This window comes from Chinchilla lanigera, unplaced genomic scaffold, assembly GCF_000276665.1.
Source record: "Chinchilla lanigera isolate Chin_1 unplaced genomic scaffold, ChiLan1.0 scaffold00118, whole genome shotgun sequence".
NCBI classification, from domain to species: domain Eukaryota; kingdom Metazoa; phylum Chordata; class Mammalia; order Rodentia; family Chinchillidae; genus Chinchilla; species Chinchilla lanigera.
In genome coordinates this window covers 1,256,692-1,278,359 of record NW_004955519.1, presented here as the reverse complement: position 1 = coordinate 1,278,359, position 21,668 = coordinate 1,256,692, and the positions used below count along the sequence as shown (strand labels likewise).

The 21,668-nt window shown below is 40.9% G+C and overlaps 1 protein-coding gene across 1 annotated transcript in view; it reads left to right on the top strand.

Moving 5' to 3' along the window:
* The window catches only part of Reps2 (RALBP1 associated Eps domain containing 2), a gene marked incomplete at its 5' end in the record, with an annotated part of 227,287 nt that overhangs the window by 79,954 nt on the left and 125,665 nt on the right, over nt 1-21,668 (top strand). Inside the window, 3 exon segments of the mRNA XM_005409136.2 lie at nt 272-420; nt 2,725-2,851; nt 6,802-6,899. Of these exon segments, the coding sequence (XP_005409193.1) occupies nt 272-420; nt 2,725-2,851; nt 6,802-6,899 (374 nt within the window).

Here is a 21,668-nt window from a genome sequence, read left to right as displayed (position 1 = left end):
AAGTGGAAGGTTAGTCCAAAACTTGAACTTATTTTGCAGTGATTCAGCAGCATTGAAAAATGTTAAGCCAGAAAAACTTTGGTTAAACCGTAGCATTTTTCCATCATGACAGTGTTTTAGGAGTCCTTATTGTGCCTAAATAAAAACTTAATCTATATTTACTACTCTGGAATTTTTCTCAAAAATGATTTATCTTTTGGCCATTGAGTTCCCCTATTTTACAGTTTTTATCTAAAGTCTCACTTGAGCTTCTCTGATTCTGCTCTCAAAGAATTGCCTCTACCTCGCTTTATGATGTCCAAGAATGACGGTGAGGTGCGATTTGGGAATCCAGCTGAACTGCATGGAAGTAAGGTTCAGATTCCATATTTAACGACAGAAAAAAATTCCTTCAAAAGAATGGACGATGACGAAAAACAGGTAAACAATCCGATTAGGCATGTTCATTTGATTCTGACTGTGAAACCTCGTGTAACACAGGGCCTCTTATCTGTCATTGAGCTTCCAGCAAATCTCACCATCTGGAACACAATTACAGAGCTGGAAGGGAGCCAGTGAAGTTTCCTTGTAGCAAGAAAAAGAGCCCAATGCTTAGGAATTACCACGAGCCACTGATGGGTTCTTTAGAGCCTACTTAAGAGAATTGTGTCTAAAATAAGGCCACTGATTTAATACACGTATTTGATTTCTCTAGGTCAGTGGTTTTCTAACTAGGTTCTTTGAAATGTAACTCCTAGGAGTTACAAAGGTTAATTTAATTTCTAGTTAAATGTGTGAGGAGAATGCAGCTTCATGTCTCATTCTTGGGGAAAAGATTAAATCCCCAGTCTTGGAAATTCATTGTGCACAGTGGTACAGTACAGGCCCTGAGGAATCTTGCAGTAAAGAGACCTGGAGATAAGGGCTTACTAAGCTCCTTTCACCAGGGCATCCTTTCTTGGGAAACATGTTAAAAGCGCTATCTTGGGAAATGCTGCTGTTACTCATTTAACAGGTTTAGAATCAGAATAGGGAGGATAGGCCTTTAAAATTAGGCCACTGATTGCAATAGTCAGATGGTGATTGGTACAGACAAAAGTATGATATCCCCAAAGAAGGGGCCTATCAAGAAGAGCTAAATAGTCTTCGCATTGGTAGACTCTGAGGACATCAGTGTATAGCTCATACTTCTGAATCATACACAGAAGTCAAATTATGTTTGCCATAGTATTTTCTATAAGATAAAAGGAATTTGTTATATTTTAGGAAGATTTGAATCAAAATGTTTTAAAATGCAATGAATAGTAATGGATTATTCTAGAAAACTAACATACAGTTTATCCTGATGATGTTGAATATGAGATATTGCTGCAGAAGTTTTATAGCTACGAGATGTTTAGCACATCCTGTTAAACAATTGCATTTATTGTACTGTTATTGTTAACAATACTACAATTGTACTGTTACTTTCATTATGTAGACACATTTTAAACTAGTTCTTCAGGAATATATTAAAAGGGTGGGGGATAGGTGGACATGGTGGTGCATGCCTATAATCTCAGCACTCTGTGGGCAATTTAAAGACTTAGTAAGATCCTTTCTCAAAGGATAAAAAGAGGTTGGGATTATAGCTCAGGGTGAAGGTCCTGGGTTCAAGCCCAAGTAATTAAGAAAAAAAAAAAAAAAAAAGAAGTGAGTATAGGGATTTCTAGTCAGTGTTCTTTGGCATGTTCCTCCATCAGCATTTGTGGGGGAATGAAGAGCCACTGCCCTACAGTGGTCGATGCCTTCAGAAAATGTCCAGTTCCAGTCCCCCGCTGTGTGAATAAGGATTTATCCTCTCACTCCGGGCTGGGTTTTTACTTGGCCTACCCATTCTATGGTGTGGGCACACACTTCAAAGCAATACATTTTTCTTTTTCTTGAAGAAGAGTATTTGATCAGTGTCTCAGGTTGCATATTTCTCTTCAGACTAAAGAAGCCAATGTAGTCTCTGTGTTATAAAAAAACAGTATTTCTTTATTATTTTATTACCTCAGAGTTACCACTCTATTGGTAATGTTAAAAAGGGAGAGGGAAACCCAGGAGCCAATCAGTTTACTTATCTTGTCTAGGGTCCTCTATCAGGTTCATATTTGAATTGGGAAACAAATTGGAGCTTGTGAAGGCATCACTCTAGTACTTAGGAGCAGGCTAACGGAGTTGCTTACTCATAAGGTATTGTTTTGCAGTGTAAAACAAAACAAAACAAAACAAAATAAAAAGCAGATATTTTAATTTGCCATAGTAAGCTCCAGGAGTACTTACCATTATCTATTTAAAATAAAAATTATTATTCATTTTCTGAAAGACTTGATAAGTATATATCCAGGAAATAGGAATCTTTATTAATAAGTAAAAATTGAATCTATCCCCAAAGAGATCACACTTTGGGGGTGTGAAGGTAATTTCATGTGATCAGTGTTTTCTACTTTCTGAAGGAAATATTGTTGGAATAGTGAAAGCATTTCAGGCTGGTTTCAGTAATTTAGGTAACTCAGCACTGGTTACCTTTATTCTCTGGGGGACTTCTGAATCCTCAGACACTGCCTTTTAACCATGCTGCATTTTTGAGGCAACATTTTTCCCCATTTGTTAAATCAGCTGGGTCCCCAGCCCTAGAGTTGCAGTATGCTTCCTAACTGCAGTTCAGATCGCCAGGATTCTCGAGTGGTCTCCTCTGAATTCTGCTCTGGTTCTTTGAAGCAGGAAACACAGTCTCCCACGATGTCACCCCTCGCCTCCCCTCCTTCCTCCCCGCCTCATTACCAGAGGGTGCCCTTGAGCCATGGCTACAGCAAACTGCGGAGCGGCACAGAACAGATGCATCCAGGTAAGAGGCGACCTGGGGGCCCGCTGTCCCAGTCAGTGTCTTAGAGACTCCTTAATCTACCAGGCAGCAATGCCACGGGCTGCTTAATTTCCTGATTTAATTACTTTTGTCTTTGGAAACATGATTCAATTTAATTTTGTATTCTCAAGCAAGGTTTTTTTTTTTTAAAAAATTAAATATCTCAGTAATGTTTTGTTTCCTATTCTGGAAACTAGATAATCTTTAGACCTGTGAATAACTGTTTAGATGGTTTAATTTTTTATATCTAGATCTCATTAAACAGGGACATAGCATGTTAAGGGTTTGCATTTTCTGAGATTGTTATTCCTTTCTGCAGACATATTAAACATATTTATACAATAACTGCTTTTAGGAAATTCCCTTAAAATATAAGTATGTAAAAGCAAGAGTTGATCCAGTCTTTAAATATTGTCTATAGAAATGAAAATATTGAGTCCTCGTGTTTTGGAATAAGTGTAAAGGAAATGCTAGGGGTAGCATTCTGCTGAGAAACATGTAATACATACAGTTGTGGGGTTGCCTGCTTGTTCATATTTATGCTCTGGTGGCTATGTTAGTGGTAAAAAATGTTACTTGGTTCTAAGGATGATTTGCAGAGTTGGCTGTGCAGACTGCAATGTTTAAAGCTACATAGATTGACTGCAGTACCTTGTCCTTCTGGGTTTAGGCTAGTTTAAGATACAACCAATTTTGGGTATTCTAGAATTAGATGCCCTATAACTCCTACCCCTTTTTTTGTGGGCCATGGCTGAAAATGACCCAGTTTCTGCAGGCTCTGGCTGCATTGAAAAGTGTGGTGGTTTCTGGAGGGTCACAGAAATAAAAATGTGTGCATAACTGAGGAAGGGCTGTAATCTTTTGGAGAGCAGAGGGTATGGCATGGTGGAAAGGTCTTTGTATTGGAGGCAGAAGGTGTGGGCTTCTGTGACTAGATGCGTGACTTCAGGCAAGCCACTTAACTCTCTGAACCATAGTTTCTTCTCTTCTTAAATGAGAGTCACAGTGTCCTATAGGGATATTATGAGGGTTCAGTGAGAATGAGTATAAAATCTGTTTGGAAATTGAATCCTGTGCAAATACAACATGATGTTGCTAGTGGATAGCAACAAAAAAATCGCTCTTGAAACTTTAATATTCTGTTGGTGTATTGGTGTTTGAACCTAAACAGGGTTGAGAATTCTTCATTTTTCTCTTCTAGTTTCCCTTGCCTGATTTCCTGATTGTTATAAGTGGGTCTTTTTTCTATTTGTATTCTTATATGAGCTTGAAAGTTGATTTTTAATTCATAGGCGAATCTGTTTTTTTATACTGAGCCTATCACCAAGTTCTATTTCATGTTCTTCAAAAAAACTTGTCTGTACTTTATTTCCTGCCCCATCCCCTCATACCATCAAACTGGGCTCCCATTTTCCTGGTCCCAAATCTCATTCTTCCCATCATTCTGAACTGTCACCAGCCTATGCCAAGGATTTCTATACCTTCATTCCTTTTTATACTTTTAAAAAAGTGCAGTAAAATTTATGCATGATAAAATTCACATATTTAAAATTTTCATTTTGAATAAATGGGTATGTTCTTGTAGCCACCACTTAAATAAAAAATAGAACATTTCCATTATGCCAGAGATGTGCCTCTTCACTCACTCCCTAGCCCCAGTGTAAGCATTGTTTAGATTATTTTAGTATTGGTTAGTTTTGCCTCTTCTAGAAGTTCATAGAAATGGAAGTTCATACAGAATGATTCTACTTGTATATATCTGTCTTTCCCTCAGCATTAATGGTTCAAATGCATCCATATTGTTGTATTGGTAGTTCTTTCCATTTTATTATTCAGGCGAATCCATTGCATGAGTGTAACAGTTTGCTGATTATTCTCTTTTTGATGGACATTTGAGTTGTTTCCAGTATTTGGCTATTATTTTATGAATAAAGATACTCTGAATATCTGCACATGAGTCTTTTTGTGACATGTGCTGTCATTTCCCTGGCATCTAGGGGTGGAATTACTGGGTCTTAGGGTGGGTATATATGAAAGTACCAAAGAGTTTTAGTTTGATACTGAACTTCAGAGTGATGACATTTTAAGGAGTTTAAAAATACTCCTCTCCTTGGAGAATGACTGTACTTGTAGTTCTTTGTGAAGCCTCCTGTGTGGAGACCAAAGAATTATTTGGTTTGCATTGAGTTGCATGTTTTGGGTTTCACTGGGGAGAAAAGAGAGTCGAGGTAATAAGTAATACCTACTTTTTATCTCCTGAGTTCAGATCCAATTGAGGAATGAGCCAGAAGTCAGACCAGTGATGGCCTGAATATCATATTTGTTGCTCGTCCAGCTGACTGGAGCATATGTCTTAAATGTGTGGCTGGATGGACTTCTCATGCTCACTTTTTCAGGCCCAGGCCGGTGGGATGGCCTAGGCTTCCCACACAGGAGGAGAAAATCTGCCTTTGCAAAATGACCTTGCAAGTAGCTGAGCTTCATCCAAGACTCATTGACGCAATACATCTGTCTTGCCAAGGGAAGGTCTTTGGAGGTGCAAGACTAGAGCTTAAGGCCAGATGGTGGCCTCCTTCCAGTGTGTCTCCCCTGGGCAGTAGAAGGTCTCTGCTGCCTATGGGAAGCAGAGGCATATGGGATTCATGGGTTTTACTTTCAGGGAGAGCACATGACCATGAGGATCCTAAGCAGGCTGCAGTTAACTTGGTTTAAAACTTTCTACGAGAATAGAATTGAAGGGTTTAATTCAGTTTTCCATCAGCATGGAATGATTTAAAAAATTCTACTTGTCAGAAGACAATACGTGCCTACCAGCGGAGACCTAGTTTTTCAGATTTGAATTATGTGCCTTCTATGTAGGTTTCTTCTGCAGTTTTTACGTGTGGATTCATCCCTAGCAGTTTTATGAAAATCTGCTTAAGGGTTTGCCCACCAATCATTTTGATATTTTAAAGTATGTTCCCATATTTTACTGTGTTATAACATTGCTAAGAAGAAATACAAAAAGCAGATGTGAGCCCAAGAGTGGTTTGTTGATATGCTGTTGTTCTAGTACTTTATTTTAGAGAGCTCAAACCTTGTTAAACCTGGTAGCATAATAGGCTGCATTGCTCTCCACCTAATTTTATTTATAAGTCAGTTACAGAAAGAAAACATTTTATGTATTTTTATACTTTCCAGAGCTCAGACTGTTCACCCCCAGAGACAAGAAGTGGTTTTGACTTAGGTGATAATTTCTCCTTTCTGTTGGAACCGAATACTACCTGGTTATGTTTAACTGTTTGCCTGCAATATTAGCAAGGTTATTAAATGTTCTGGAATTAAGAGCTTAGCTTAGACACGTCTTTTTTAAAGATAGAAAAATCATTTGAACATAGTTTGGTTATTGAGTAGTAGAATAATAAACACAAAATACATTTATTTATTTTTAATATTTTTCTCTGCTTGGTTTTCTATTCTGTACAATGAAGATGACAGTGCCACTTATTTTAAAAATAAATGACAATGTTGATTCTTAGTGTTCAAAATGCATATTAGTTTTCTTTGGGCATTGGATGATGAAAGGCAGACATTTAAACAGGGGTGCATTAGCATGTACTGTGTACTGTACTAGAATTTGAATACTTTGAACATGTTTCTAGCTATTCTTTTTTTTTTTTTTTAAATCCCATTTGAGGTTCTCACCCTCATACTTTATTCCCAATCTTAACCTGAGGTAAATATCTTCCTGCCTTATTATGAATGGGTTGAGTGTCTTTGTATTATACCTAAAAACATCAGGGTTTTGCTGTCCTAGACGGCCTTATGAGCGTATGCTCTAATTCCTTTGCTAATTCTTCCTGAAATGCAAATGTATATCAGTTTGAGTGCGAAGTAATAATTTTGGGGTGAATCTTTATATACCATGCTGACTTTCTCTCCTGTTATTTCAGTTCCTTATGAAGGTAGACAGCCCCTTGTTCAGCCTGAGGGACCCTCATCTGTGGGTCCAGGAGCCAAACCCCTTCGACATCAGGCTTCTCTTATCCGGGTAAGTGATGATGTGGGCTGAGCCAGCGTGACAGAGTGGAGACAAGTTTGGACTTTGGGGACAGGGCTTCTTTGTCATTGCAGGAAGGATGTAAAGCTACCTCCTTATACAAATAACTGCATTTCTTGTTCTGTTGCTTGTACATTTTCCTAAATTGTTTCTGCCATGTTTGCTTCTATCCCCTTTCAGTGTCTCAAGAATAAGCCATGCTGGTTTTTGATCTTCAGTGTGTAGCAAGTATCCTTCCACCTTCATCTGCCTAATCATTAGGCACCTCCTTCATGAAGGCTTCACTTTTTCTAAAGCGGCCTGTGCCTTATTCATTATTATTTATTCACTGTATAATAACTGTTTTCCATTTGCTTTGTACTTTCAGTAACATGATAAGCTTTTGAAAAGCAGTAATAATTCTGTATTCTCTTTTAGTGCCTAGGACAGTGTCATTTGGGGAACAGTTATTTTGTAAATAGTAGCACGTAATGTTTCTTATAAGTAATAGACACCAAAACATTATGGCAAAGGCACAGGCAGTATCTGTCCCACCCACGCCATAGCTCAGGCAGTTTCAGTTTCCTTTCCTTCCATGTTTTGCTTTGGATAAAGAGCTCTTTTTTTCTGTATCTCCAGCTGTTGTCTTATATAATATCTCTGAATCCTGTGCTGGGAAACTTATGTTCTTAAAGAACTGTGTGTGTGTGTGTGTGTGTGTGTGTGTGTGTGTGTGTGTGTAGGGAAAATTACCCAAAATTAGGTTTATTGTTTAACACTGAAGAGGAAGTGGGGTGGTTTGTATAACATTTCAATTGTATAACTCAGGAAGAATGATCGTTTATCTGCAGGCATTTCTACTCAAAATAGAAGAGTGGTGTCAGACACTACCATAACGAAGTGGGCTGTTAGTTTGGAACAGAATAAACAAAGTGTCTGAGGAAGATCCTGGAGCTCACTGAATACCTTCTGGGGATGGGACACCATGTTAGACATAGTGCAGAAGTTCATCTCTTGAGGTCATTTTCTGTGTACAAAGGGCTTTTTAAAAAGATAATGATTCAGCCGTGATTTTTTTTATATTTTTAATATGTTCTATAACCATAGACTATAGGTGTTGCTATCTTTATTAGTACAGACGAGTTGACTGTGTCTGAGAGAGGTCAAGCAATTGGTGCCAAGTTTTATTCATAACTAGTAAGTGGCAGAGCCAGAATTTGAGTCTAGGCTGCTGTGGTGCCAAACCTTCACTTTGAAATACTTTGACCAGCACACAGCCCCATATTATAAGAAGGCTAGGTTCTAGAGTTGCTGTATAAGCAAACATTGGGGGTAGCAAAAAAGGTGTTTTTTTTGTGGTGCTGGAGATAGAACCTAGGGCTTTGTGCATGCTAGGTAAGTGCTCTACCACCAAGCTACATTCCCCACCCATAAGTTATTTTTGGAAATCCCTTATTGGTGTACCACATTGATGAATCAAGACCCTTCTCTCCTAAGGCCAGTATAGCTTTGTTTTATCCCCCGAGTTGGAGCAGACAGTTGTTTCTTCAGCTGAGGTCCAGATGTAGTAGTTGGCTGCATTTAGAAATCTTGCACAAAAATATGTGTTTTAAATACACATGACAATCACACCTATTGTGGAGGAAGTTTACCTAGGGAAGACATTGGAGGGACTAGATTTGTCCCCAAGCTCTCCAGGGCATGGCTGTGCAGCTTCTGAAGGGGAGGCATCTGAGATATCTGAGCTTTGCAGTGGTAGCATGGGCTCGCTGGATCCTTTTTACCTAGGCCCCCTGAAGGGGTGGCCAAGAGTATCATTTGGGTTAGTGCACTCTGACTTCTTGTCTAATCGCTAGGTCCCCTTTTCTTACAAACATACTTCTTGAGAGCTTGTAGCAGGTTCTAGCAGGGGAGTGTAGCTACTCATATACCCTTGACTGAGGAAACGCTCCTTCTCTATTGGGGGTGGTCGGTCTCTTCTGAGTGTGCAGCTTTGGGAGGGACGCACTTGGAAGTGAGAGAGGAGGAGGACACTGGCCTACCCAGCCAGTTTAGCTGAATCAACCCCGGTCATCAGTGGGGTGACAGATGTCGCTGCCAGATCACCCTAACATGCCAACCATGCTTCTTGTTTTTGAGACAGGGTCTTGCTATGTAGGCCAGGCTGGCCTTGAACTTCCTGGTGATCTTCCTGGCTCAGCCTCTCGAATGCTGGGATTACAGGTGCATACCACCATGCCTGGCCCAGGCATGCTTGTTGAGCCCTTCATTCAAACAATGTTTAGCGAACACCTGTTAACTGTCAGGTGTATGGTGTTGAGGATGTAAAAATGAAGTATAGCACTAGCAGTCCCAGCTGTCCTGGAACTTTCAGGCTTTTGGAGGATACAAAATGTTAGTACCCAAAACATTACAAAGTATATATGTAGTATGTGATGGGAATTGAAGCTGTATTGTACTTTGAGGATGAAAAATGGGGCAGATTGTGACCTAGCCTGGACAGACAGGGGCTGATCAAGGAATATTAGTTTTCTTTGGGCATTGGATGCCCAAAGAAATGTTACTTCTAGGGAGAGTAACATCTGAGTTGGAATGAAGAGGACACAGAGGTGTGAACCAGGTGAAGGGGTGAGAATGAGGGTCAGGCAAGAAGATGGAACCACATGTGCAAGACATTTTTCATGTGCTTAACGTTTTGTACACATTAACTCCTTCAGGGCTCACAGCTGTCTGTCTTCTTAGATAACTACTGGTATTCCATTTTTTAGATGACGAAGGTTGAGGTTTAAGCATTTTATTTAGTTTGCCCAAGGTCACACTTAGGAAGTGATGGGGCCAGAGTTCAGGTAGGGGACATCATTGCCCCCTATTGCTGGTTTGGGAATGGGATAGGCAGTGATGTCATCTACTGAGCTAGGAAGCACTGGATGAAAACTGCTGCTGGGCAAAAAACTAGTGTCATAAGTTCAATCTAGATATTAGGGTTTGCATTTTGGAGCTAGCCCAGAGAAAGTGAGCAAGAGTTGCTAGGTTCTGTGGGTCTGGAGCCCTGGGGGGAGCTGGGGCTGGATATAGGTATTTGGAAGCAAATGGCCATCAGAAGGTCTTTTGGTATATTCCCCCCTGCCCCCCCCCAAAATAAAAGCCAGACAGGTTTTTGCTCAGGTCCAACCAAACTCTGTCATTGGGGCAAATGCCTTTTCTTTTCTGTAACATGAATGACTCAGAGTGGGTTTAACAGTCCATTGCGACAGTCCACCACAGTCTGACTTTCTTATTGCTTGTCTGGCAACAGTAGAGGTTCGCCCAGCTCTTGTTAGAGGCGTGGCCTTCCGTTCAGATGAGAGCAAATGGGCTGTCTTGCTCTGGACAGCAGCCTGTGGTTTTTGTGGCTGATGTGTTTTGCTTTCTTGAGTTCTTAGGTTTCCTTCTTATGCCTGTCAGTTGGGTTTGGCTGGACTGCATGTTGCAGAAAGCAAATGCTAACCTGAATTAGTTAGGGAGATGAGGGCACTTGAAATGAAGGTTTTTGGTGGTAGGAGATTAGTGTTCATCGGGCATGGTGCTAGGCTAGCTGGGGTGACTTAGTCCCCTCATGCTGCCATGTTCCTGTGCTGATGGCAACCTTCTCTCTCTTCTAGCTTCCACTGTTGCCTTGTATTCGAATCCTCCCTGCCCAATTAGAAGGAGACTGGCTTCTGGGTCCTGCAGGAGCCCTGTAGAGACCTCTGGCCCATGCAGTTGGCATTTCAGAGGTCCTTTTGCAAAATTCAGTGCCCAAACACCAGAATGTTTAGACTTTTTGCTTGGTATTTTAGGAATGTCACCTGTCCCCTAGGTATTGGAACTTTTTCCTTTTGAAATTTCAGATAAAAACATACCCTGTGTTGACAGATGGTTGATAGTGATGTATAAAGAAGTTACAAGTGTTCTTTTCTGCTTTATCTGTTATCAGGTGTTTAGAGGTCATTTTGTGGATTCTTTTTTACATGTTATCCTAAACATCTAGACCATACAGTTTTTTGTAATTTTTCTGGCATAGCATTTAGAATTACACCTCTTGCTCCTACTCCACAGCTTCTGGTTTTGTCAGGCTTGTCAGAAACTGCCGTAAGTCCTTGTCTCATCTGACTTCTTGGCCGCTTTTAGCACTGACTGCCTCCATGAAAGGCTCTCATTGTTCGGCGTACACGATGACATGCTTTCTTGATTTCCTCCTGCTTCTGTGGCCGCCTCTTCCTAATCTTCTTTCTCCTGCCCTTTACATGTTGGCAATATGCTGTTTATGTCTCATTTTATTTACTGATTAGCTATGTGGAGGCTGACGACCACGTATCTCCATCTGCTAGACATCCTTGCCTGAAAGTCCCACTGTGACTTTCAGCTGAGAGGTCTTCCCCAAAAACCAGCTGTCAGCCTCCTTCTGGCTCCCTGACTTCCAGGCACAGCCTGGAATCCTGGTCATCGTCTTGGACTCCTCTCTCCTTTATGGCCATTCAGTTACCGCAACCTGGCCATTTCACTTTCCAGAAAACTCTCTTTGTCTGTCCACCCTGCTATACTTCTTCACATCATCCTCTTCCAGTGCATCTATTACAGCAGCCTCTGACTTTTTCTTCTTGCACACTTGCCCTGTTTCATACATTTTCTTCATTGCAGACAGAAATGGTGTTAAAAACACAAAGATTAGAAATCAGTTAAAAATACCTCCCCAGCCTACTAACCCTACTGCCTCAATTGAAGCCTGTCACTTTGTTGTTCCCATTCCATCTCCACTGCTGAACGAAGCTCACAGGCCCTGGCATTTGGGCCCTGCTTACCTCTTCAGCCACAATAGCTTGTGTGTGGCTCCCTCTCCACTGGGGGCCACAAGAGCGCCTAGCATTGTGCCGATGGTTAGTGTTCTCTGTGTGATAGCTTCCCCTTTACCGAAGCCTTGGCCTTCTTTGTTCTCTCCTTTGTCTTGATTCATCTATGCCTTTTCCCCCCACTGACAACAGAAATGTGAGATTTTCTAGTATTTTCTCCTGTATGTGATGTTTCCATTTTTTCATTCTTTAATAAAATGATTCATTGCTCAAATATTTTTGAAACCCAGCCAGAAGAATTGGAGTTTGATCGTTGTTGCCTTAGTTTTTTTTTATGGTTTCTAGAACATTTTATGCAGGTACAAGTGAATACAGATTTTCATATACAGTATATTATAGACATGAAATGAAAATGTGAATATGTGCATATATTTTTATCTGACTTTAGGGAGACAGGATTGGCAAATGAAATATCCTTCCAGCTAGATCTGAGTAGAAAAATTATCTTAAATCAAAACATCCTCACTTTCTGAACCTTAAACATGCATTCTGTGATGTGTCTTCTCCCTCTGGAGCGATGAGCGTAACAGTTTTCTGGAACATTTTCTCAACAGTCATTATTCTTCTTACTTCATAGATGGAATAATGGCAAACAATTTAGAGACCTCTGTCACCCTGCCAGTCTGTTTGCAGGTTTGGGCTGTATTTTTTGGCACAAGTTTTCTAATGAGGAGATAGGAAAGGTAATGTTAGACATTGTCAGCCAATACCATGTTCATGCAAACGTCCTTAACCCATAAAACATTTATTTTACTTAGCCTTCTCCTTGCTTTTTCCTCTTCTTCCCCGCCCCCCGCCTTATGTTGTGCTAGAAAATAGTTTTCTTTTTCACTCCGTTTCACTCTCTGTTTCTTGCTGTGCCCCCCTGGGGGGTTAACTTCAGGTCCTTAGATTCTCCCTGCTCCTTGGGTCCTTCGGTAATGGCTGTCCAGAGAAAAAGCAAGTACTAAAGGATGGCAAAAATCATCAAATACTCCTAAATTTCTGTCCTAGTGTTGTTCGTATGTCAGGAGAGAACTGTTAGTCTCAAGTAAATTATTCCCGCTAAGAGTTTTGGTGGGAACAAAAGGAGATAGTCTTTCTGGGAGGCGAACATTGTGCTGCGAGAACTCTTCATACTATGAGAGATATTTTGTGGGTGGCCTGGACCAAGATGCTGGAAGGATAAGGAGCGTAGAAAATGGTGCTGAAAGACTAGAATAGGCTGAGTAAGGCAGGTTAGAGTTTTGTCATGGAGAGTTGGTGTTGTAGTCAGGGTTTGCAAGGGAAAGAATTTAATACAGGACACATAATTTATAGGATTATTTTATAATAGTCACCCAAAGAGTCAAATGCAAAAGAGTGTAGGAGATCTGTCCACACACCAGAGACCCAGAGAATCCAGCTGAGGGCCTGGATCCCAGGACAATCCCTCGCACAAGTCCAGCTGAAGACCTAGAGCCCATGGCAGTGCCCCCACGAATCTTGCTGGAGGCTGAGAGCCCACGACAATGTCTCACACAAGTCTGTATCAAGGATCTGCACTGGGAAGGCCCAAAGGTCAGTGGTGGAAGCTAGAAAGTCTGTGCCAGCAGGATGAAGGGTCTGTGCCAGCAGGCTGAGGGATCTGCACTGGAGCCAGGAAGCAACACTCAAAGCAAGAACCAGAGCTCCCCCGAAAAGTACCGCAGCCATCCTCAGCTACAGCGAGGTCCCAGGCTCCTCAGATGATACCAGCCGAGTTCGTATCAGGAAGACCAGTGTGACAATCAGTAGCACCACTCTTCCTCTCCATTTCTTTTTTTAGTGCTGGTGCAACGATCCTCAGGTGGGCCTTCCACACTCAGAACTACTCTGATTCAGTTCAGCTGGGGGCTACAAGTTGCCCATTTGTTAATCCACCACAGTTGGTGCTCTGAGTTGGAAGGAAGTATGAGTGGGGTATGCTGGATACTGTCTCACATGCTCCAATTTTTTCCCCTAGTACTTAGCCAAGGAAGTGACCCATAAAGCAGCTTAGGCCCAGCAGGGCTTTCTCAAGGTTTAGGAATTTTCTACTGAGCATGCATATTTGCCTGCATGCACGCGTGCGTGTGTGCCTGTGTGCGTGTGTGTGTGCGCGTGTGTTTTGACTAGAACCTCAGGAATTTTTTCTTATTTTTTCAATCTTTACCTTTCCTTCTTGGTTAAGAGTACAGCTCTTGACTCTGTTACAGTACTTCATTCAGTACCGTGTCACTTCCACATTGAGTTCTGTGCTTTCCTCTACGTATATCAGCCAGACACGCAGGCTGAGGAATCATCTGAAGAAATGTCCTTGGATATACTTACGAGTGACTTAGTTGGAAGACCCAAGCAGAGAATGAATCATCTCATTATGGTGCTTTTCCTCACAGACCCACAGGGAAAGAAGTCTAAGGTTTTGGTTGTTTCAGATTATACAGTGAACACCACAAATGTTATTTTTTTGGCTGTGGGTTGTGATCTTTCAAACATGCTTGTTCATCACGGCAATAAAATTTTTTTAAAGTCAAGTATTCATATGGGTACAGAGTGAAAATTGTCCCTCCCATTCACCCATCCCAGAGGCAGCTAATATGATGTATTTTGTTTATATAGTTCTGTACAGAACATTTTGTTTTATTTATATAATAATGTGTATGAGTTTTATTGATATAAATATATGTAATATATGCAAATTATAGTTCACTTTTCTAACCAATATAGTAACATACTATACATTTGTTATGCACTTAGCATGTTTTACTTACCCGTACACTTTTGTAACAGTCTGTAGCAATACACAGACCACTTAATGATCTTTTTATGTTTTTACAAATTCATAGTATTTTGTTGTATTCATTTTCCATAAATACATTTAACAATAACTTTGGGTTGGCATAGAATACCTGTAATCATAGAATTGTTTGCAGATAGATGGGATTAGTTCCTAGGAATGGAATTATTGGGTGAAAATATGTATACATTTGTAGTTTTTATAGCACTTTTTAATATGGAGGCAATACTAGTTTACACACTTGGGACAACGTATGAAAATATCTATTGGGCCGGGGATATAGCTCAGTGGCACAAGCGCCTGCCTGGCAAGTGCAAGTTCCTGAGTTCAATTCCTGGTACCAAAAAAAAGTATCTGTTTTCCAATACCTTTGCAAATACAGTGTGCAAAGAGACTCACACCATGGATTTATATTGTGGACCTTTGTCAGTCTGGTAGTTGAAGAATGATATGTGGATGTCTTTAAAATTTTTTCTTTTGGTTCTTTGAGATAGTCTCGCTACATATTTTAGGCTGGCTTTGAACTCACTGTATAGCTCAACCTGGCCTTGAACTTCCAGTGATCCTCCTGCCTCAGCCTCCCAAGTGCTGGGATCACAGGCATGCGCCCCCATGCCCTGCAGCATATTGATGTGCTTGAATTAGTATCTCTGTTTATTATTGAAGTGGAACATCTTAACATTAAGGGTCCTTTGTAAATTGTTCTTTTCTGTGAATCACTCCTTCATATCCTATGCCATATTTTCCTTTGGGTTATTTGTGTTTTCTTACTCATTTGCCCTTCTCAGTAGTCTGAATCCAGAAGCTGGTGTCTCTTTTCTTTTGGACCTGTGAGATACTGCGGCATATGTGGAAAGGTGCTTGTTGAGTGGTCAAGAGGAGGTTGTGGGCTCCTGAGGCACTTGAAAGAGGTTGTCGGGGGACTAGGGCTGCCGCTCAGTGGTAGAGCACTTGCTTAGCATGTGCAAGGCCCTGGCTTCCATTTTCATTACTGCCAAAAAAAGAAGAAGGAGGAGGAGGAGGGGAAGGAGGCGAAGGAGGGGGAGGGGAGAGAAGACCTTAGTGTTCATTTCCGTTCTGCAGGCCCACCTACAGTGGGAATTTCTTGTTTTTATTACCATGGCAATAAAGTTGAATTACTTGGTTTACAAGTGTGTATTAAGCCTTAAAATACCCTCTGTTGTTAGAGATGGTAAATATCAACACTGTGTATGTGTTTGTTGACCTTCCAGCATTGCTTAGACAACTAAGTTCTTTTCCTCTGACTGAAATACAACAGAGGGAAGGAGAGGATATGGATGTGTTCCAGACATTGTTTACCAGATTCATTCCCCATTTCATTTCAACACCTAGGTGGAGCTTTATACCATCTCTTAAAGAGTAAGTGATTTATATGTCCTGTCTGTGTTGTTTCACTGTCTACCATAGGACCCCTGGATGCCCGAATGTCACTGCTATTGCAAGGAGGTCCTGCTTTCCTAGCATCAAGCCCCGTGCCTACTTACTTCCTTCACTTGCTCGCTTCTTTATCTGATTTTGTGCCATTCTTTTTGAGGAAGGAAGCATTTCATTTAGAGTGATACTGAAGTTTACATTTGTCGGCTGAGATTTTTTTGACTTTTTTTTTTATGTATTCTGCAGGTGCTTACTACATATCCGCACTGCTTTGCACTGCTTGAAAATTAAATAGAAGTTATTTGCTTGCTTTCTTTGTTGGTAGGCACCTTTGCACGAAAGGCAGAAATGTTTTGTTTTACAAGATGAGAGTATTAAAAGAATACAGAGTCACTGAAAGAAAAATAACTCCAGGAAAGAGGGTATCTGAAATATAAGTTGAAGGATGTTTATGGGACAAAGACACTTATTCCGTAACTGTTACATTGATTTGGGTGTTGCCTTAAGGCCTTGCAAAATTTATGGACAGGGGTGTATGGGGGAGGGTGAGTGTGGTAGACATTAATTTAAGGTTGCAGTGGTCAGACTACTGATGAATGCAAATAAGTGCATTCTATTTCTTTTGTCAGCACTTTCACTTTTCCTTACAAGGAGTGGGGCATTACATTAAAAGCTTATGGGGGCAGACCTTTCCTGGTAATGGCTAGGACCCACGTTGATTTGATAGATGGGAGCTCCTCTGATTTAAATTCTCAGATATGGCTGGAAACACCTGATTGAACTCCTGGTCTGAGACAATACTTTGTGAAATTAGACAGGAGAGTGGTGTTTATTTCTGGCTTATTCTCCAGAACCCTTTGGTCTCAGTTATAGGCTAGGCCATCAGCATGGAAGCCTTGTTTCCAATTGTACCATTTCAGCCCTTAGGCCCATCACTATTCCATTTGATCTTAGGTGAAGTCATGCCCCCAGTTGCCTGTACCGAGAACAGTAGCTACTATTGACTGAGTGCTTACAGGGTTCCAATGCTATGCTGTTCCCTTTCAGTCCTTCAGCAGTCTTGCACAGTGGGTAGGTCAATCTCCATCTATTTAGAAATACTTAAGTGGCTTCTGTGGGTCAGCCACCAATGACAGAGTAGCACTGAGGACTACAAACTTTCAGTCAAGGCAGTTGTATTCAAGAGGAGGACAAGGATTCAAATCAAATGATCCCACCTATGCATGAAGACTTGAAAACTAACAACTGCCATAAAGACAGGGCAGTACCCTGGTTGCATATAACTGAGAAATCCAGCCTTGGCTAGAAAATGAGAGAAGGCATCCCCAAAGAAGTGAGGCTTTTGAGCTGAGCTGTGAAGGATGACTAGGACTTAAACAGGCGAAGCAAGGATGGAGCTGAGAGGTGAGGAGAGGAGTGTTCCAGATAGAGGTGAGAGCCTAGACAAGGGACACCCATTGATCAGGGTTCATCCATCTTGAGTATGGGTGACAGAATCTTTGGCCAGTTTAAGGAAATAGGGATTTATAATAGGGGATGTGGATAGTCTACCAACTGTGGAAGGGCTCAAGATCCATACTGTATTCTGAGCTTTCAGGAACAATCCCCAAGCCCCCATAGGTGAGCTGGGATCTAAGGGACCTTTGCCCCTGCCACAGTTAGAGAGCTATAGGATTGGGAAGCTGTTGCCATAGCTTGAGGTTCAGTTCCACACCACATACAACCTAGGAAAGCCAAATGAAGGCTTTGTTCCCTGCCTCTTTCACCATGTAACTTGGTTCAGAGTCACATTTCCATGAGCATATTTGTTTAGTGAAACCTGACTTATATCTGGAATTCTAGCAGCAAAAGCGTTTGGATAGTGTATTTTTGGATTAGCTAGCCTGTGCAGTTCAGGCCAGGGAGTTGTGCTAAGACGGTAGAATGGAGTTTGAGTGAGTCAGTCTGCCATGTATGGCCTGGAGAGTAGATACATTGGAAGAACTGGAAGAGGATGGCATGGCTAGAGCCTGGAGTGGGAGAGAGGGGAGGCTGTAGGGTAAGGCAGGGTCCTGTGGGACTTGGAATTGCCTTTTAGGTGGGAAGCTGATGTCTCAGAAGTTAACATGGTAGTACACAACCATCCTAGATTTGAACCCAAGTCTGTTTGTCTCCAGACCTGTGTTCTGTTGTCACCTTCAGTCAGTAGCCTCATTCCCTAACGTATTTCTTATATTCAGCCTGAGTTCTTGGTGCATCTGTTTCCTATGTGACCTCAGGCATCCTTGAGTATGAAGGGGAGGGCACACTGGAGAAGAGATAGACAGCCTTGACCCGACTGCTAAGGACAGGATGGGAACATCACTGCAGCATTTCTGCAAGTCTCTGGCCTTGTCAAGATCTCCTCTTACTGCTGATTTCTTATTTTCTCCTGGCCTTCCCCTCTGAGTAAAGAGCACAGTTCTGATAGTCGTGAAGGAGAAATGTCCTTGTGGAGCAGTAGATGGAAGAATTGGAGACAGTGGTTACTAATAAGCATTTCTTATGTTAGTTAAAATAGTGTCAGTGCCGCATAATAGAATATCGGTGAAATGATTGAATATCTGTATTGTTGGCTATTTGCTGGATTCTCTTATGATGTAAAACACATACCAGATGTTGCTTACATGCAAAGAATATGTGAGAAATAAGAGGTGCTATGTTTGTGTAATTTAATAATCAGTCAAAATCTGGAACTATACCAAGTGATGGGGAAGAGGGTGAAAATGTAACATATTTATATCTCACGATCAAATTATCAATCTACAAAATTGCTGCAGTGATTCAGACATTACAGTAAGGTTTTTTCTGAAAAGGAAATGATCCATTTTATAAGATGGATGAATAGATAGAAATAACTATGGAACCTGATGATTAATAGTATATACTTTTGTCTTGGTTACTTTGCTGAGACAAAATACCTGATGCCCAAAATTAAGAAAGGGAAGGTTTACTTAGCTTACAGTTTGTGGTGGTTTCAGTCCATACTCAGCTGACTCCAAGGCAGAGTAGCACATGGCAGAGGGCAACAGTCCATGGCAGTGGAAGACAGCAAAAGCAGCAAGCAAGCCTGTTTCCCTCCCTTATATTGTATGCAGGCTACTCACCCAGGGTGGGTGTAGCACTCACACCCATAATCCCAGTGTTGGACCATTGGACCAATCAAAAACTCTAGAAGCCCACCCCATGACTGCATGAGGCTTTGGGGGGACATCCAAACACAAACCATAACAACTTTGGACTTAGTTAATATTCTGGCTTTTCCATTCACTAGATATGTGGTCATGGTAAATTACTTCCTTGCCTAATCCCCAGTTTCCTGTTCTGCTAAATGGGAATAATGGAACCTATCTTGTAGAGCTGTGAAGATGAAAACAGATCATGTGCCTTAGGCACTTACACTGCTTGGCACTTAACAGAGTAATGAATGCATGTTACCTAACATTCTTTTATGTTTATTGTACAGCAACATTAGGCTCAGGGAGATTCCTACAGGTTGACAGTCAACTGTCTAAGCTAAATGAAATTAGACTCCTAAATTAATTTGGTAATATGGGGTTAAAGGCATCTTTGTAGGTATAGTTCTATGAAGAAACTGATAGGGTTAAACTGCTCCATTAAGATTTAATTTAAACTAAAATTAAATTCTCTGCAGACAAAATCAGAATTTATTTATTGCAACTTCCTGTGAGTTTATAATTATTTCAAAATAAAAAGTAAAAGAATATTTTAAGCAAAGTCCTCTAACTTTATAGGTAAGTTCAAGTGGGACCAGCCTTTACAATATTGGTGACATTGATAAATGATAAACGTTAGTTTCAGTCATTATAGGTGGAACTCATGCTAACCAGATTTCTGTCTCCATATGGGGATTGACAGTTGGTACAATCATTTGTTTATTTGTTCATGCATTCAACAACTACTTATTGACTGCTTCCTATGTGCTAGGCACTTTCCAGGCATTGGGGATATGGTAGTAATCAGAATAAACAAATCTACTGCCCTTGTGGGCTTTATATTGTAGCGGCAAGGGCTGAGAGACAGAGCATAATCAGTTTATTGAGCATTATATGGAATGTTAAGATTGCTGAGCTATGCCTCATTTTTCTAGCTCCCTTCCTTCATTTCTCATTTAACTGTTTCCCTACAGTTTCATCCTACTCATTGTTTTGTTTTTTTGAAACTCTGTACATCATCTGTAGGAGTCTCCTTCAGACTCGTAAAAGATGGACTCATTTTAAGCAAACATAGAAAGACTGCTATAAAAATCAATCGACATTCTGCTCATGTAAGTAGCCTGCATGGACAAGCAAATTATAATGAGAAAGGTATTTGGGCTCAAAATGGTCTGATGTCATTAGGATATCAAATTAAAAAAATGAGTTAGCCTCAGACTTCTATCTCCAGTGCAGGACTGGCTGTGCCATTGAGATGGGCCAGATCTTCCTTTCCTTTCTGGCTTTACCTTAAGGATAGATTAGTTGGAGGAACAGTTGCTGTAATGAATATGCCCCACATCTCAGTGACTTACCACAGTAGATGGATTTCTCACTCACATAGCAGTTTGCCAGGCAACTTTACTCTTCAACACCAGACCTCCTTCTGTTCTGTGACTGTACCATCCTCTATTCAGTAGGCAGGTGGGGCCAAACAGAGATGAGTGTACAGGGCAGTAGTTCTCCCCGGAAATGGTATGAGTCATTGGTACTCGCATTGCAATGGCTATGACTTAGTCATGTAACTGCATCTAACTGCAAAGAGGGGGCAGAAAATGTCATTGCTGGCTGAGTAGCCACTCAGTGATACTTATAACAGGGCGTGGCTATGGGAGGATGTCTACCTTAATTACACATATCAGCACTGCCATCATTTGCCTCTATTATGTCTTTTTCTCAGCCCCATGACTGACCAGTTCCCATGATCTTTCCTTAGGCAGGTTAGTATTTGTTTGGGCTATTGTGTAGTCTCACCAGCGTGTTTATCCCTTTTTACTTTAAGATAATTGAGTCTTCTTACATCTTTGCTTGTGAGATGAAGCTTTGATCAGTGATTGCCCTATAGTATATGTATTTCTAAAATAGTTTTTGGCAAGGCAAAGTGTCCTCACATACTCACTTTGGGCTTGGCATTAGCATTTGGTCCTCCAGATGGTTTGTTTTTGCAAATGCACCCCAAAGAGATTGTTATAAGATCTCTACCCTCAGAGATGAAATGACTGGGCGCTAAGGCCATAGCATTTACAGGGTGCCTCCAGGGTGGGATTATATTCTAAACAGAAATGTTCTATGGTTGAAACAATATACACACCCTTTGTATGTTCTCCCTGATAATATTTCCTTCCAATTCATATTATTCAGTTTTGCTTGATTTTTAAGGTACTTGGGGAGTAAATGTTACCTTTTGGGATTTTAATAAGAGTATTACTTTTTAATGAGCCTTTTGAAGTCTCTTTCATTATGAACAGCCTGTTTCCCCCAGAGATAATAACTTGCAGTGTCAAATATTTGCATTTCACTTGAAACAAGACCAAGGGGTTGAATGTTTTAAATACAAGCAAATCTAATTCTTCTGTGTCTAGAGAAATTGTATAATGAACCATATGTGCAAGATTCTCCCCCCACTCCTCTTTTTTTCTTAAAAACACTGCCAGAGCTCAAAGTTGGCATTAAGTAGCAAATATCTCTGCTCAGCCAACAAAACCGCTAGAGTTAGAGCTGAAGGGGG